Source organism: Schistocerca gregaria, chromosome X (genome assembly GCF_023897955.1).
Source record: "Schistocerca gregaria isolate iqSchGreg1 chromosome X, iqSchGreg1.2, whole genome shotgun sequence".
In the NCBI taxonomy this organism is placed as follows: Eukaryota; Metazoa; Arthropoda; class Insecta; order Orthoptera; family Acrididae; genus Schistocerca; species Schistocerca gregaria.
Genome location: NC_064931.1, coordinates 440,416,060 through 440,431,949, shown reverse-complemented (window position 1 = coordinate 440,431,949; position 15,890 = coordinate 440,416,060). Strand labels below are relative to the sequence as shown.

The 15,890-nt window shown below is 40.8% G+C and overlaps 1 protein-coding gene across 1 annotated transcript in view; it reads left to right on the top strand.

The window, feature by feature from the left end:
- Nucleotides 1–9,063: 9,063 nt before the first annotated feature.
- LOC126298935 (regucalcin-like) overlaps nt 9,064–15,890 on the top strand; it is a 57,656-nt gene continuing 50,829 nt past the window's right edge. The window contains exon 1 of the mRNA XM_049990532.1: nt 9,064–9,146. Within this exon, the coding sequence (XP_049846489.1) occupies nt 9,109–9,146 (38 nt within the window). The 5' untranslated portion in view covers nt 9,064–9,108. The remainder of the gene's footprint in view (nt 9,147–15,890) is intronic.

The window sequence follows — 15,890 nt, the reverse complement described above, 5'->3', positions numbered from 1 at the left end:
AGAAATTTTATACTGAAACAGGTCAATCTTAAAAGAAAGCCCTTACTATGTGACTAGAATATAGATTTTGACGTCGATACTGACATCACAATATTTTTATAATCTGAAGACGGCAATGGGCGAAAACAGTAATTCTGAAATGTATAATTTATGTGATCAAGATGGACTTTTACAGATAAAGTGCCATAACATGATCGCGGACTCATTTAGAGACTTTATGTCGTCAGTTGATCCTTAAAAACGGTTTATAACCTCAATATTATTTTATGTTTGCGTTAGAACTGTGTTGAAATTATCAGAAAGCCTTTTTATCTACGGGTGCATACCACATTTTAGTACCTTGCGGGCCTGTGTGGCCGAGCGGTTCTAGGCGCTACAGTCTGGAACCGCGCGACCGCTACGGTCGCAGGTTCGAATCCTGCCTCGGGCATGGATGTTTGTGCTGTCCTTAGGTTAGTTAGGTTTAAGTAGTTCTAAGTTCTAGGGGACTGATGACCTCAGAAGTTAAGTCCCATAGTGCTCAGAGCCATTTAGTACCTTAAAAACATGGTATATTTTCTCAGGAATGTATGGAAAAATTTCATTTCTATGGCAACAGGAACCCTGAATTAATATCTTTTTAATTAATGTAGCAACATTTGAGCTCCAGTCAGTATTCAAGACAAAATTTGTTACGAAGTACTAAACAGTATCGCAGGAGAGTCCCTTCCTCGTCATCTGGAGCAACCAGGATGGAAGTGCTGAGAATGGGGCAAGTGGCTCACCCACAGATGCGAGAAGCTCAACTGGAAAAAACAGAGAGCGGAAAAGCACAGGCCAAAGCAGGAAATGACTGTGAAGTAAACCGGAAACTAAACCTTCGACAAGACAAACTTGAAGCCAGCGCCGAGCTGCGACTGTCCCCGTGCAGCGAAGGTCATATCATAAAAAAACCTACACACATGGACTAAACCTGGACACAAATGGCATTGAAACCAGCCCTCGAAGATCAGAATGGCGAGTCAAAGAGCCCGGTCTTCACACATAGGATCAAAGTTTGGTCCCGCCATATGACCAATAACTTTTATGTCCCGGCAGTGGTAGCACCGAAGAGCCTTTCTGTGATAGCTTTTCTTGCCTTGATGAGTACAACACTGGATTATATTTTTGTAGTTTTGTGAAATTTATTGTGGTACGAGCTTGCAAAAATTGTATTAGAAAAATAAAAATAATAATACAAAATGCACCCAAGTTATTTTAGGGGCATTCGTCTTATAGCAGTGGGTGATTTCAGACCGATCACATTTCTAGCAAAACTTCATCATTTAAGAAATCCGTATTACAAATTCAGGAGAAAGTAATTAATCGGTACGCATGCGGCAACATGCTTTTCCTAGTATGTCCCGAAACGTCACGCACAAAAACGGGTTCATTGGTTATAGAAAGATAGGGTCAAATGTTTTGGTGAACTTTGAACTAGGAATTATTTGTTTAGCTAACAGGAGGAACGTTTTACTGTAACTATCATGAAGTATAATGACGAATTTGAAAAGTTACATGCTTTCATCATCGTAGCCCAATGGAGCAAATCAGTTGGTTCCTTCAAAATACATAAAACTGCAGCCAGTAACTTTTTTGAAATAGTTATTTATTCATTCCATGAACAAGATTTCAAACCTTTTCAGGGTACGAGAAGTAACATGTCTATTTAAAGCATAATGCTGGTAGCTGTCTCTGTAACAAGAAGCTGCAACATACTTTAATTCATCGCCATGAGTATTGTTTATCTGCCGATTTGAATCCAAAATTTACTTTTTAACTTACTGTGACAGCATGGGCGGCTTCTGTTGTTGATATCCTTCTGTCTGCTTCCAATGTGATGGCCATTTGGTACCACATCTCTCACTTATACAGGATATGTATGCATATACATTGTGATTACGAAACTTTGCAGCTTCCAGCATGTACTACACAACTGGTACTTGTTACAAAGAACTTAACACAAAGATATGACATAGGCCGACTTTCTTCGGAAACATTATTTATTTTTGCATTAGATGTGGTCTATAGTTCGCCGTAAGGGGCTTATGGAGATACCATAGAGTCATGGGCTGTTTCTGAGAAAACCCGAAGAACATGATTTTTGGGTACCAAAACCAAAATGCGGATTCCAAGACGGCTATTCACAGAACACAGATTAAATTTTTACTGTACATTCCTATGATCCCGATCTCGAATAACCTTAGAAATGTTCTTTATATCTTTTTCGTTTTCCGAGCTTCAAAGTTATCCAACTTGTACACGTAAAATACGCATACAATATCCGGAGTGAGGTAGGAGAAATAGGCTATAAACTATTTCCATTGTTATTAGAAGGGTTCCGGGAACCTCATACTATAGGAATGAAGCATAAGCAAAATTTTTGTGCACATAAACTCCAATCTGAGGTATAAAATTAGTTCCGAGCTATTTCTGTTCACAAAAGTAAACTATGAAAACTTTACTGACCATAAAGTTCTTTTCATACCAGTGACATGACCTGAGCACACAGAAGGTTAATATGCTCCTATTTTAAAAGACCCTGACCAGAAAGTGGAGTACCAGCTGCCTCATTCCACCTCCTTCCTGAGCATGTTTAAAGGATTTTCGAAATATTGTGGCATGCGAACATATTTGCCCTTTTTTTATACTGAGGGGGAAGAAGACAATGACAGTGGGAAAGAGACGTAAATGTAATAAATACCGGAAGACAAACAGTGGTTGTGGTATTTAAAGAGCTAAGGAGTCAGTGACAGTGTGAGAGAAAGAGAGGGACACAGTGGCAGTGGAACATAACTGACAGTGACAGAACAGTGTTAGGAAGGCAGTGCCAGTTGGACAGGAATAAAGAGAAGGAGAAAGTGGAAGTGGGTGAGAGTCAGTGATAATGAGAGACAGAGTCTAAGACAGTGACAAAGAGGAAGAGAGAGAAAGCGACAATGAGGAGACACAGCAGCAGTGGGAAGGAATGACCGTGGTAGTCGCACTAAGAGAGAGCAATAGGAAGACAGTGGCTGAGGCGGTGAGACAGGGGACAGTGACAGATAGAGAGACACAAAGGGATGGTGGCAATAAATTGGGCTTAATGAGGAAGTGAAAATGAGAAATTGGGGGAGTGGATGGATATGAGCGACTTACAACGATGGGCTAGTGGGTGTGAGAGAGTTACAGTTAGGGAAGCTTGTTGAAGTGAGAATTGGGTTGCATGTTAAGAAGAGCGCGAATATGTGCGCATCCCAAATTTTTGTGAAAATTCTTAAAGATGCTGAGGAAGGTAGAATGAGGCAGATGGTATCCTACTTTTCAATCAGAGTGTTTTAAAACAGGAGCATATTAACCTTTCTTTTGATCCGACGAGGGCATTTTTCCACTGGTCGAATTATTATTCAGTTCTTTGGCATTAATAACACCGGTAATTATGCAAATTATTTTCAAAGTAGGCCCTCAGATGTAAGCGCGAAGCTCAACAACAATACCTTTCCTCTTTTAGTCTGGAACACTTCACTAGCACACAGTTTCGATAACAGTCAGGGACAAGTTAACTAAACGAAGAGAAAGTTTTTTCTGTACGCATAAAACTATTCACAGAAGCAATAGACACAACGGGAAACAGATATAGTAGAAAAAAATCATTAAGATGAAATTTACTAAGAGAGAATAAATGTTAAACGATGGTCTCATAAATTGTGGTCTCGAAATAAAGCTACAAAAATGCCGAGAAAAATAAGTTCAACTGTTCGGCGTAATGGGTCTAAATAAGACATCTAATTTCAGTCAGACAATATTTAATAAAATTAGGGTGGACGTGTAGTAATGATACGAAAGAGATAAGCAGCTACTAAAATTCAAGGACGTTTCAGCTGACAGGATTAATGCGGAATATGGTTTTCCAACTGAAATTATGGTTCGTTATTCCTTAATTCTCGAGGAAAAAAGAACTCAGTAATATTGGTGGTCTAAGGATATCAGACTTGAGGCGCCAGACGACCGAATGCACCTCGCTTTACCTTACTGCAATTAGAATTTAATTTGAGAAAATTACTATCTGTATTCTCATTTGAAATTGTTTTTAATATACCCAAATGATGCTATTATAACTGAAAATTATTTTGAATATAGAGGAAGTTGCCTATTATGGGAGATCTCAACAACGCGTGAGAGTTAGTTTATGACTAAAGTAAGTGCTCAGATCTGTTGGTATCAGAACGTATTACTCACAGTGAATGAGGCATAGAGCAGTGACAAAACGACATTACAGATCTAGACATTGTCCAGAATTTTTGATTTTAGAAGTGTTGAATTTCAGTTTTTTTAGTTCAAAATGGCTCTAAGCAGTATGGGATTTAACATCTGAGGTCATCAGACCCCTAGACTTAGAACTGCTTAAACCTAACTAACCTAAGGACATCACACACCACACACATACTGCGACTGTAGCAGCCGCGTGGTTCTGAAGCGCCTAGAACCACTCTGTCACGGCGGCGGTTTTATTTATTTATTTACTTATTTTAGTGTACGTTCTTGTACGGCTTTAATAACCAAAGTTGAACAGCTATTGCGACAATACGTATATGATTATATTATTGAAATATTCCTTTTCAATCGCTATAATGAATTGTTCTTGAAACCGAACAGCTTAACTATGAGGCTATGTTTAATAGTGCAAGATGGCTTATCCCTAATATGCAATACCATGAGTATTTCATGCAGATATCCAATTAACAAAAAAACAGTTGCATCAAATTTTCTAATATAAAGTGTGGTAATGTGAGACGAGGAAAGTTTCACTTTGGGAATGGGACTAGTGTGACGTCCATTCATCATAGACATCCATAACCTGCCTCATACGACAGGCAAGGAGGCGGTCCGCCTCTGAAAACACGTCACATCATCTGCGAGACTCTCGGTTGTGCCCAGCACCTCGTTCCACAGCTGGTCAGGACTAAAAAAAATGGCTCTGAGCACTATGGGACTCAACTGCTGTGGTCATTAGTCCCCTAGAACTTAGAACTACTTAAACCTAACTAACCTAAGGACATCACACACATCCATGCCCGAGGCAGGATTCGAACCTGCGACCGTAGCAGTCGCACTGGTCAGGACTCGTTTTGGTCCACATATTTTCAATGGGGTTGAAGTCACGTACTCGATCAAATGAGTCGATCAGGTCGACGCCAGCGTGTTGTGAAAACCGTTGCTGAGGAATTCATCTCGAGTAACCTGGTGAGTGGTCCAGCTGCAATTGGATCACTCTACTGAGAAAGCGCATCCTCAAATCCCTTGCCATAGTATGTCTCATGATGTGCACATACTGATCCGCTGCTAGATGACAATAAATTTGATTATTATCGCTGTCCCATCTGATCACATCCACCCCCAGCACGAGACTGCGAGGCGGCCAACACCACGTGAGTATTGTGTAATATGCTGTGGCTCACATCATGCTCACCGTGGCATGTAGACCATCACCAGACCCTCATTCACTGAGCTAAATATCGACTAGTCTTCAAAGATGACGTAGCAAGGGTGCCCATAACCGGTAACAAGTTGTTGGGGCGCGGAGGGGGGGGGGGGGGTTGGAGGGAGAGCTCGTGCGCCCCCTCCCCTAGGTCTCAGAGAAAGGAAAAAATATAATGTAGTCAGAATTTTTTTTTTTTCAAGAAAATGTGTTAAATTCTGAATTATTCAGGTTTCTAACAGAGTCGGAAATGGAACTCTTTTATTGCTACTTCCAAGTCGTCGTTTGTCTTCCAAAATATTAAAAATACATCACATCCCCTGGTCTAGCTCCCACCCTACCTCTTAAAAATATCATATGTGCGCCTTTATGATGAGGTGCCAGTCACGGTCTACATTACATTCAACGAAGACAAGTCTATAAAGTCTCTGGTCTTTAGAAAGGGCCACTTAATTAGTAATCTTCGAAGGGCAGCATCCCGTAAGCGGTAGAGAACTGTTCCAGAGAAATTGATCTCATTCTTGAGTTGGACGGAATTTAAAAACGGACGTTCCATAAAAGCGTCAACTAACACGTTGTCTTGCTGAGACATCGACCCGTTTCGTCAGGCCGGTCCTCGAAGCGGTCCAATTATCCCTTTCTCGCGCCAATACTTTCGACTTCCGGGCACAGCGGGATTGACCGCCGGACCTCACTGCCGCTTCACGTGCACTGAAATCATCGCACTGGACGAGAGACAGGACGCTGCCTCTCGTGACCTGTGTATGCTGAGACATCCTGGCATCATGGCTGGCGTATTTCGACTATATTTGTGTTACGCTTGCAATACATCAACCAGCAATATAGTTACGTATATTATGGAGGAAAAGCGAACCCTACCTAATTACTTCAGTCGATTCCACAGCCTCAAACCCTCCCAACCGGCTTCCACATAACTACACAGATCTTCTCTAAATTATTTATTCATGGCAGAAGCATCTAGACGTTTCAGACAGATATAGGTGTCATAATGCATATTAAAATAATATGCGGTAGTCATACGCTATCATGGATCATTAAAAAGGCCTATGTGTAAAATCGTTACAGTAAGAAGGGAAAATATTCACTGCTAAAAGTGTGTTACAATTGGTGCTAGGGACCGATGACCTCAACAGTTTGGTCCCATGAGACCTTACCACACGTAAAGAGTAGATACCATCGGTGATCATGCAGCTCTCTTAGAATGAAATGATAATTAAATCAAGACCCTACGCTGCTGACAGGCGTTGATATACATCAACGGGGACAGCTGAAAATGTGTGCGCCGACTGGGAATCGAACCCCGTATCTCCTCTTTACATGACAGACGCTCTATCCATCTGAGCCACGAGGGACACACAGGACAGTGCGACTGCAGGGATGTATCCCTTGCACACTCCCCATGAGGCCTACATTTCTACATAAAGCACACACATTGCCCTAACTCTTCCGGGACTCGGTAAGATTTTCTGTCGCGAGTAATGAGTTAAATGGGCAGGGGCACTACGAATGTAGTGTGTAGACATTAAGTTGTGAATGTGGGTCTCGCGGGGAGCGTGCAAGGGATAAATCCCTGCAGCCGCACTATCCTCTGTGCACTCGGTGGCTCGGCCATCTGTTGTTGACAATTGTAACTACTGTAATTTCGAAAGTTTGTCTGTCTGAAAATGTACTGTTGTCCCAAGCATGTTGCAACAAACGGTGTATTTCTATCGCTGCTCGTTTAGTTTGTATTGCCGTTTCAAATATACCGGTCATTTTTGAAACGCCCTGTATATATAAACTGATTCAGTTGATATGGAAGAATGGGACAGTGCCAGAAGAATGGCCGTAATATGGCCGATACCATCTGCAAAAATATATGGAGTATCAAGGACAGTATGGGAAACAATGCCTTTCACCTTCACTTTATTTTTCCCTTTGGCCCCAGCAATGAATTAAGTATTATGAATGGGGTAGTAAACAGTAGTGCGCAAGCCCCGAACACGCCTAAAACGACGCATCCGGGAGTCGATCAAAGCCTCTTCATAATAAGCCCTAGATACAAGGAGGAAGGAAAACGGAATGTGACAACTACAGATGTATCAGCGTGTTTAATGTAACCTAAAAGGTGCTGTCGTAATCCTGAGAAAATTACAATCATTCACAGAGAACGTTATACAGGAATACCAAGCTGGCTTTTGATCAAACCGCAGATCACATTTTCATCATAAGACTTTTGTTTGAAAAACACTGGGAATATAATAAAGGCGTCTATAGTCTGTTCGTCGATCTTCAGTGTAAATACGACAGCATCCACAGGAATAGCCTATGCAATGCAATGCGTGACTTCAAAATCCCTGAGAAGCTAGTTAGAATGGTGCAGACTTGTATGGATCGATAAACGCCAGCAGTGCGTTTCCGAGGGATCACGTCATAAAGGTTCGAGATTGAGACAGGTCTCAGAAAAGGGGATGCTCTGTCATGTGTTTTGTTCAGTGTAATCTATGAGAAAGTTATAAGCGAATGTAGGTAACAGGAATTGGCTGGAGTGTAGATGAATGGTAGTTTCAATTGTCTCGAATGTGCAGATGATATAGTACAGCTAAGTGAATCAATCCATATGTTGAATGAAATGTACCAGGAAATAGACAACTACGCGCAGAAGGTGGGACTGAAGGGGAATCAAGACAAAGCGGAGTTCAAGCAATTAGGAGGAATACAAGAGCAGCAAGAATTTCTTGAGACAGATAGCATGACGTTCAAGAGAGTGCACCAGTTCTAGCACTTGGGATCTCGGTTTACCAGCAACAACAACATAGAAATGGACATCAAGGAAAAAATACCAGTGAGAATGAAATGCATGTATTCCCTGAAGGAGACTCTCAGCGCAAAATCAATATCAGCGAATACTAAGATGAGAATATATAACACAGTAATATGCCCGGCCGTCATGTACAGTTCAGAAACCTGAAGCATGACAAAATGCGAAAGGAAACACTATTACTATTTGACAGAAGAGTAATGAGGAAGGTGTTGGGACTAATCTTAGATAAAGAATGGAGAAGGAGGAATGAGGAAATCTATCTCTTGCTGCAACAACCACAATAGTGCAGAAGCTGAGAAGCAAAAGAATCCACTGGACAGGCCATGTAGCCTGTATGTCAGGAGAAAGGCAGGTGAAGAAAGCATTTGAGGAGAAACTAAGCATCACAAGCCCCATGGGACGACCAAGGCAGCACTGAATGGACAACCGGGCGGAGGACTTGACAGCCCTGGAAACTAAAGGCGTATGGAGGAACCGAGCAGAACAGAAAGGAATGTAGACAGTTTGTGGATGCAGCGCGCGATCTGCAGGGCCTGTGACCGCTGGATATGTATGCGTGTATGTACTTTCAGGACTCGAACTACGTACGCCTCGCTGCAGCACTACCGCCCGTTTGTGGTTTTCTGGCCTCGAGCACGGACGCAAATAAGACATGTGTACAGGGGAAGGACGTGCGGGCGTGTTATTCGTCGGAGGTTAGCAGCACGTCGTCGGCGATAGCCGGCAGGTGGGGGAACCCGCTGCCGCTTTTATGCAGCGCGAGGCTCGGCGCTGCCCGCATTCTCCAGTCGCCCGCCGCAGCTCCAACATGCTGGTCGGCTACCTCCTGCTCCTCTGCACCTTGTGGTAAGCTGGCACGGCCGACTTCGCTGCACCACTGCGTGCTATTGCTGATCATAGCCCCTGCAGATGTCAAGTTAATTAGATTCCTCCTAATCAGGTCGTAGAAAGTATTATACTGGTAAGTCATTTAGATCGTAATATCTTGTTTTTTGAACAGCATTCAGCCATTCGACCACGTTCTAATGTGTTACTTCGTTGGAAATATTGTATTAGGGAATGTAATTTATTATTTATTTACCGCTTACGTAAAATGACAGTTACGTTTTAGAGACGTTCTTGCGAACTACTAATTGTTACAACAAATATTTTCTCGAACTCAGAGTGTATCCAGTCCTGTACTCAGAGGTCGGATCAGGATTAAAAATAAATAAATAATTAAAGAACTCTGGAAATCACCAGTAAAAATTGAGACACACTTACATCAAGAAAGTTAGAAATGAATTTTATCCAAACGCATCCGGTTTAAATGTCCAGTAAATTTTTCGTTTGTTGTTTGACCATGGTGTTGCGTCGTAAAATGTGTATAATCCTAAAGTAAGGATTTTTCCCGATAAGTTTATTTATACTTAACGAACTTCAATTTCGAAGGAAGTTTTTCATCGGTTTACTCTGGATTACAGCGTAAAAAGAAGCTAACAACATAATGAAGCTTATGAAGACAAAAAGAATGTGCGGAATGTTTTCGTTGCTTAAAATATTGCGTTACTTGTAGTGTATTAGTTGGCATTAAGGAAAGAGACATCTACACACACACACACACACACACACATAAATATATATATATATATATATATATATATATATATATATATGTGTGTGTGTGTGTGTATTTGTACTGACTGTGAAAACTGTGTCTGTTCACAGTACAGATATCAAAATGTATCCTCGCTTGTGTCAGAGTGCTCCGTCTGTTCTAACATACTCTTGTGATTATGTGTGTAATTATAAATGCCGAATAGAATTTGTGTGTCAGTTGTCAATGGTCCTGCTACTCCACGGTTTCAAATTTTTCTCTGATTAGGTGATTATAATATACTGCCAGTAACACTAAATCGGAAAATTGAAACTAAAAACTCATGACCGGTGTAGATGCGGTTGGCACCACTGCCGCAAGCTGTATCTTCTGGATATAGTAGAATAAAATACGTGGTCCCAGATCGAAAAGATATTAAGTTCCTTATTTTCCAGACATGATCTGTACGTAAACTAATTTCAGATATCTAATACGATTTAAAATAGACTCAGTTTTTCATTCATAACCACTAATATTGTTATAGTCATTTATACCATCTAAGCACATAATAATATACATTTTATGACAAGAAACCTCGAAAATGTAGTGACATTTAACTATGATATAATAATGACCATTCTTCGATTTTGCGGCAATTATCAACGTTGATATAAATCCAAATACGTCGTAAGACGTATTAGATAATAATCATGAAAGGAACATCCTAGCACACAGTTTTAATTTGCTGCGTGGTTTCAAAACAGCGCATACTCCGCTGTATGCTGAAGATTGATACTGGATTAATGATTGTTTCACAACTTTCCGGTGCTCGCTGTAAGTCAGTCCAGTGCCTGATAAATAATCTCTATCATGATTCACCGTCGGGAGTTTTTAGTTGTGTATACCGTACCAACCACATCTACGTCTGTACCACAATGAATATAAGACGAGCATACGCACTACAGCCTTGGTATCGCCCATTGAAGAGATCTTTGGTTACAGAATAGCCTTCTTGACGGGCATGGCTATCTGTTTTAATTTATCCAAAAGATAAAAAACGTTTTGCGTTCGTTGGCTCATGATTCAAGCGATCGTACTGTACGTCATGTCTATACATGTGGTAGTAGAACTAGAATGTAAAGAAGTATAATCATGCATCTGTAGAATCTGCACTAACACTTGTAAAAGATTTTCCCACCAAGCAGGATACATGTGACTGAAATCACTTTTATACCAGACATCAAGTAGATGACAATGCAGAATTTATTCAGATTACGGAAGTTTACATAACCTCTGACTATAATTCAGTATGACGTGAAATCCCTAAAATCTACCCAGAGTTTGAATACATTATGGCTCTTCCCACTAGGTGTTGGAATTTCCACTAACATGCTGTTGTTTCTTAATACGCTATTCAACGCACTTCTTCACGAAATAAGCGTTGAGAGATCTCTCTTTTTCCTGTGGCACGATACATTCCATCTCGATAACATCTGATAAGAAACAATTGAAATATTAATCACCCTTAAGATAAGAGTCGATGGAACTTCCGATATGAACGACTGCACATTCAGAAAAGCGATTTTCCTGCTCTCCGAACGCAGCTTGGTAAACACCTTACTAACAACGTCGTTAGCTTATCGTTCTGTGGAAAGAATGTTAAGTCGTGATATTTCTTTGCTGAGTTTCCCTGTGTTCAGAACATTTGTTCATTTAAGACAGTTCAAGGATCTCTGCTAACAGTTTATCAGCAAACATGTAGTGCATCCAGAAGTGTTAAGCAATACTTGTACAAACAGTAGTCGTTGTTTCAGTGCACTGTGAATGGCAATATTTTCAGACTCGTTTGGAGATCAAAGTAACAGCAAGCATGCAGAAACTATCTGTTGTTCTGTTCTTTGCTGCCTGTGGAATACGAATGTTTCTTCCTAGGCTTTAATTTAAAAGAACTTCGCAAACTGTATCTGCGAGAAAGTACACTACTTGTAATTGTTGGGAACGCGCGAGGCGCCCCGAAGGTCAGACCTGACAAGGCTAACTACCAGGAATTCGAGTTGCTGCGACGGCACACTGGAAGTAGTACAAAGGAATAAAGCCTCCACCAAGAGACAACTGTACTGAGATTGAGGAGTTCTTATGTCCGCTCCAGGGTCAGTGGCAGCGAAAGAGTCCTATTCACGTTGCTATGTTAATAGGCAGCTCGGCAGACTGTCAGAAACATAACGTCTATCGCACACTCTGCGGCGGGAATGAGGAAGCAAGCTTAGTGATTAACGTCCCGTAGACGTTAAGGCTATAAGTGGCTGGGGTCTAGGGTAGAGAGACGATGCTGAATGAAACATGTCTGCATTCGAATGTAGTCATTTAGGGTAATCGCGGAACACTATCTCACTTCCGGCAATTGCAAGCATCTTTCCTTTTCTTCCCCTTATTCCTTGTCATTTTTTTCTGCTGAAGCCACTCCTCCACATGCCTACATGCTGACCATTTGAACGTTTTACGTCGCCATCGCCAATCGGTATGAGATTGGTAAGAGACAGGTACTAACGAGGTCGCGACTAGGAAAGAGTGATAACTATTGGAAACGAGACGGCAAATCATAAGGGAAAAGTGACACAACATTCACTGCGGGAACTCTGAATAATTCAGCAAGAAGAGAACGGAGCTATCATGCCTTAGAGCTTATGGCCGTTAGGCATAGAGCTCTCGTGCTGGGAAGCTTTGAGATCCCTCTGGTCTATTTGGCGCAGGGACAAATGAATGCTGATAAATTATTTTCATATTAATGCAAGCCAGCTCCGAGGTCCAGTATCTAGAAAAGCAATGGGTGGACGTTATATTTTATTGAGAGATCTTTCCTTGACTTCTCGCACTGCCGCAAACGGGACGGGAAACAGAACAACCAGTTACAAATTGTTACGTTATTTTACTGCAGAATCCATCGGCAGGAGGACCAATGATAACGTATAAGCGTGTTCTTACATTTTATCTAGGTCTTATATTGTCTTTTCACGTCGCAGAGTATTCTTGAAAGATATATCTAACGCATATGTATGTTTCTGTGACGCGAGGCTACAAGTTGATATTTCAACGATCTCACCGTCCACAAAGTAATTTGTTATATACTTAGCAGAAGATATAAGTTTTTGCAAGTACAGAAGGACTGTTACTCGGCGATTATGGTTGTAACTCTCCAAAGGAATATCTTACCTGATATCTCCAATAGTCTTCGATAGCATGTATGGCTATTTTAACCCGTGTGAAGGACCCTTTGTTTTCGTCTGATAATTATGTAAAACGCCCTAAGTGTATTCAGCGAATGATGTTCGTAGAAGAAATGGAAAGTAAGCCCATTTTTAGTCTACGGAAACGTGAGAAACAGCCGAACCACGCTACATCAATATCTACATGATTAATCTGAAATTTAAAATTAGGTACCTCTAACGTTACACTTTCGAACAGCACGTGGGAAAAAGAAACACTCAGAGCAAGCTCTGATTTCCCTTATTTTATTATGATGATGATGTTTCCCTATGTAGGTTGGGGCTAACAAAATATTTTCACACTCTGAAGAGAAGGTAGTTGACTGAAATTTCATGAGAAGGTCCTGCTGCAGCGAAAAATGCAGTTTTTATGACTGCCATCCTAATACGTGTGTCATATCCGTGGCATCCTCTCCCCTATTTCACGATTATAAAAAACGAGCTGTCCTTTTGTGTACTGTTTCGACGTCCTCCGTCAATCTTATCTGATGCGGATCCAACATCGCACAGCAGTACTCCAGATGTGGTTTGACAAGAGTATTATAAGCAGTCTTTTCGGTAGACGTGTTGCATTTTCTAAGTATCTCAGTGTTTGGTTGGCTTTCCCCTACGCATTATCTATGTGATTGTCCCAGATTAAGTTATTCGTAATTGTAATCCCTAAGTATTTACTTGAATTTACAGTCTCTAGATGTCTGTTATTAATTGTGTAACAGACGTTTACCAGATTCCTTGTAGCACACATGTGGATGATTTCACAATTTTCATTATTTAGAGTCAATTGCCACGTTTCTTACCATTCGGAGAAGTTTACCAGATTCCTTGTAGTACACATGTGGATGACTTCACAACTTTCATTATTTAGAGTCAATTGCCACGTTTCTTACCATTCGGATATCTTATCTAAATCATTTTGCAATTGGTTTTGATCATCTGATGACATTACATGGTAAATGACAGCATTATCGGCAAACAATTTAAAATGAGTCTCTCCTAAATCGTTTTTGTAGATAATGGAGATCAGAGGGCCTGTAACACTTCCTTGACAAACGCCAGCTATTGCTTCTGTTTTATTCGATGACCTCCGTCAGTTACTACGAAATGTGACCTTCTTGATGGGAAGTCATGTATCCAGCAGCACAGTTGATACGATATTCCATAGACTCGTAGTTTGATCAGAAGCCGTTTTTGAGGAACGATGCCAAAAACCTTCTGGAAATCTAAAAATAGGGAATCAATTTGAGATACCCTCTATGCAGCACTCATTGACTTGTGATAATAAAGAACTAGTTGTGTTTGGCATGAACGATATTTTCTGAAACCACGCTGGATGTTTGTCAATAAATCGTTTTCTTCGAAGTAAATGCAAGCCAATTGGGACGCCTTGTCATTCATCGTCGTTCCCGATATCCGACAGGACCAGTATCAGTCTCATCTTTGTGAAGAAATCGATTATCTGTTACGTAGGGGAGATATCTCCGTCAACTCTGATTTCCTTCACTACTGAGCGTGATACTGAATGACACGTCTTCTTCACGCATTTGTTATACGTAGTAAGTTTAAGGGTCTCGGTAACTTCCTTGTGTTCTCTGAAAGTCTGTGAACATAGGTATTACAGTGATTTCTGTTCTAGCATCGTGTTCAATAAATTTCTCAGGAAAAATGGTGCTGGCGAAAAAAGGTATTGATATACTTATGAAAATATTGGCAGCTCAACAGAAAGATCAAGTCTATACAAGAAGTTAACTGGTGTGGTGACGGTGAGAAATACTGATTCACTGATGGATAGAAAAAAAGACAGCCTGATAAACCGAGAGCGAAATTGCACCAGAAAATGTAGATTTGTTTTGGACCAGACGCAGATTTCTAGACAGCCTGGTCCAGGAACGTATACCTGAAGTGCAAACGCACCTGGAGAAAAAATTAAACTTTATATGCTGTGCACGCACAGAAAACTTAATGCAGCTATTTCGTAAATGATCCCACAGCCACCTCTAGAAAATAGATACTACATCCTCATAGGTGCACTAGTATCGAACGTAAAAATGTAGTTGGGAACAAAAAGTGTAATATACCGGAAATACCTGATTCACGTTGGACTCTCTGAAGCGTTGCCTTCGCTTTCACTGCTGCCAGTGCAAATCTGTTCCTCCTGACTGGGCTCCCACAATACAGCCCATGATCCCGCGCTTTCTAACACTAACGCAGCAAACGTCTGAAGAAACGCTAACACATCGTATTCTATCAGATATAATATATCTAAGGTTGTTATGTTAATTACATCTTTCTACTAAAACGTCACAGACGATAAATATCCTTGTTATTAACCTGACAACCATGGACGAAATTGCACTTTTTCACAGTTCTCACGAGAAAATAGCGTTAACACATATGAACGAGAGCCTATTGGCACGTCTACTATCTGCCTATGGAGTCAAATTGCGTAACTGCCCTCCATAACATTAAAATTTTGTGACTTCCTACGCTATGAAACAAACAACCAAAACAGTGTTCGATGATATCAGATGTCTTGCGACTGCCGCGAATTCACTACATCTTTTAGTGCTGTAATTATGGATTTATCTTACAGGAAAATTATTCGATTAACAAAAAATGGGAACGAATATCAGTGAAATATGATTGAAATCTTAAGCTGTTATAATATAAATGACAAAAACTGAATATACAGCCTCTTCCTCGGATGCAACCATGGCTTAAGTAGTATAGTTCGATGTAAGCAGAGTTCTGAAA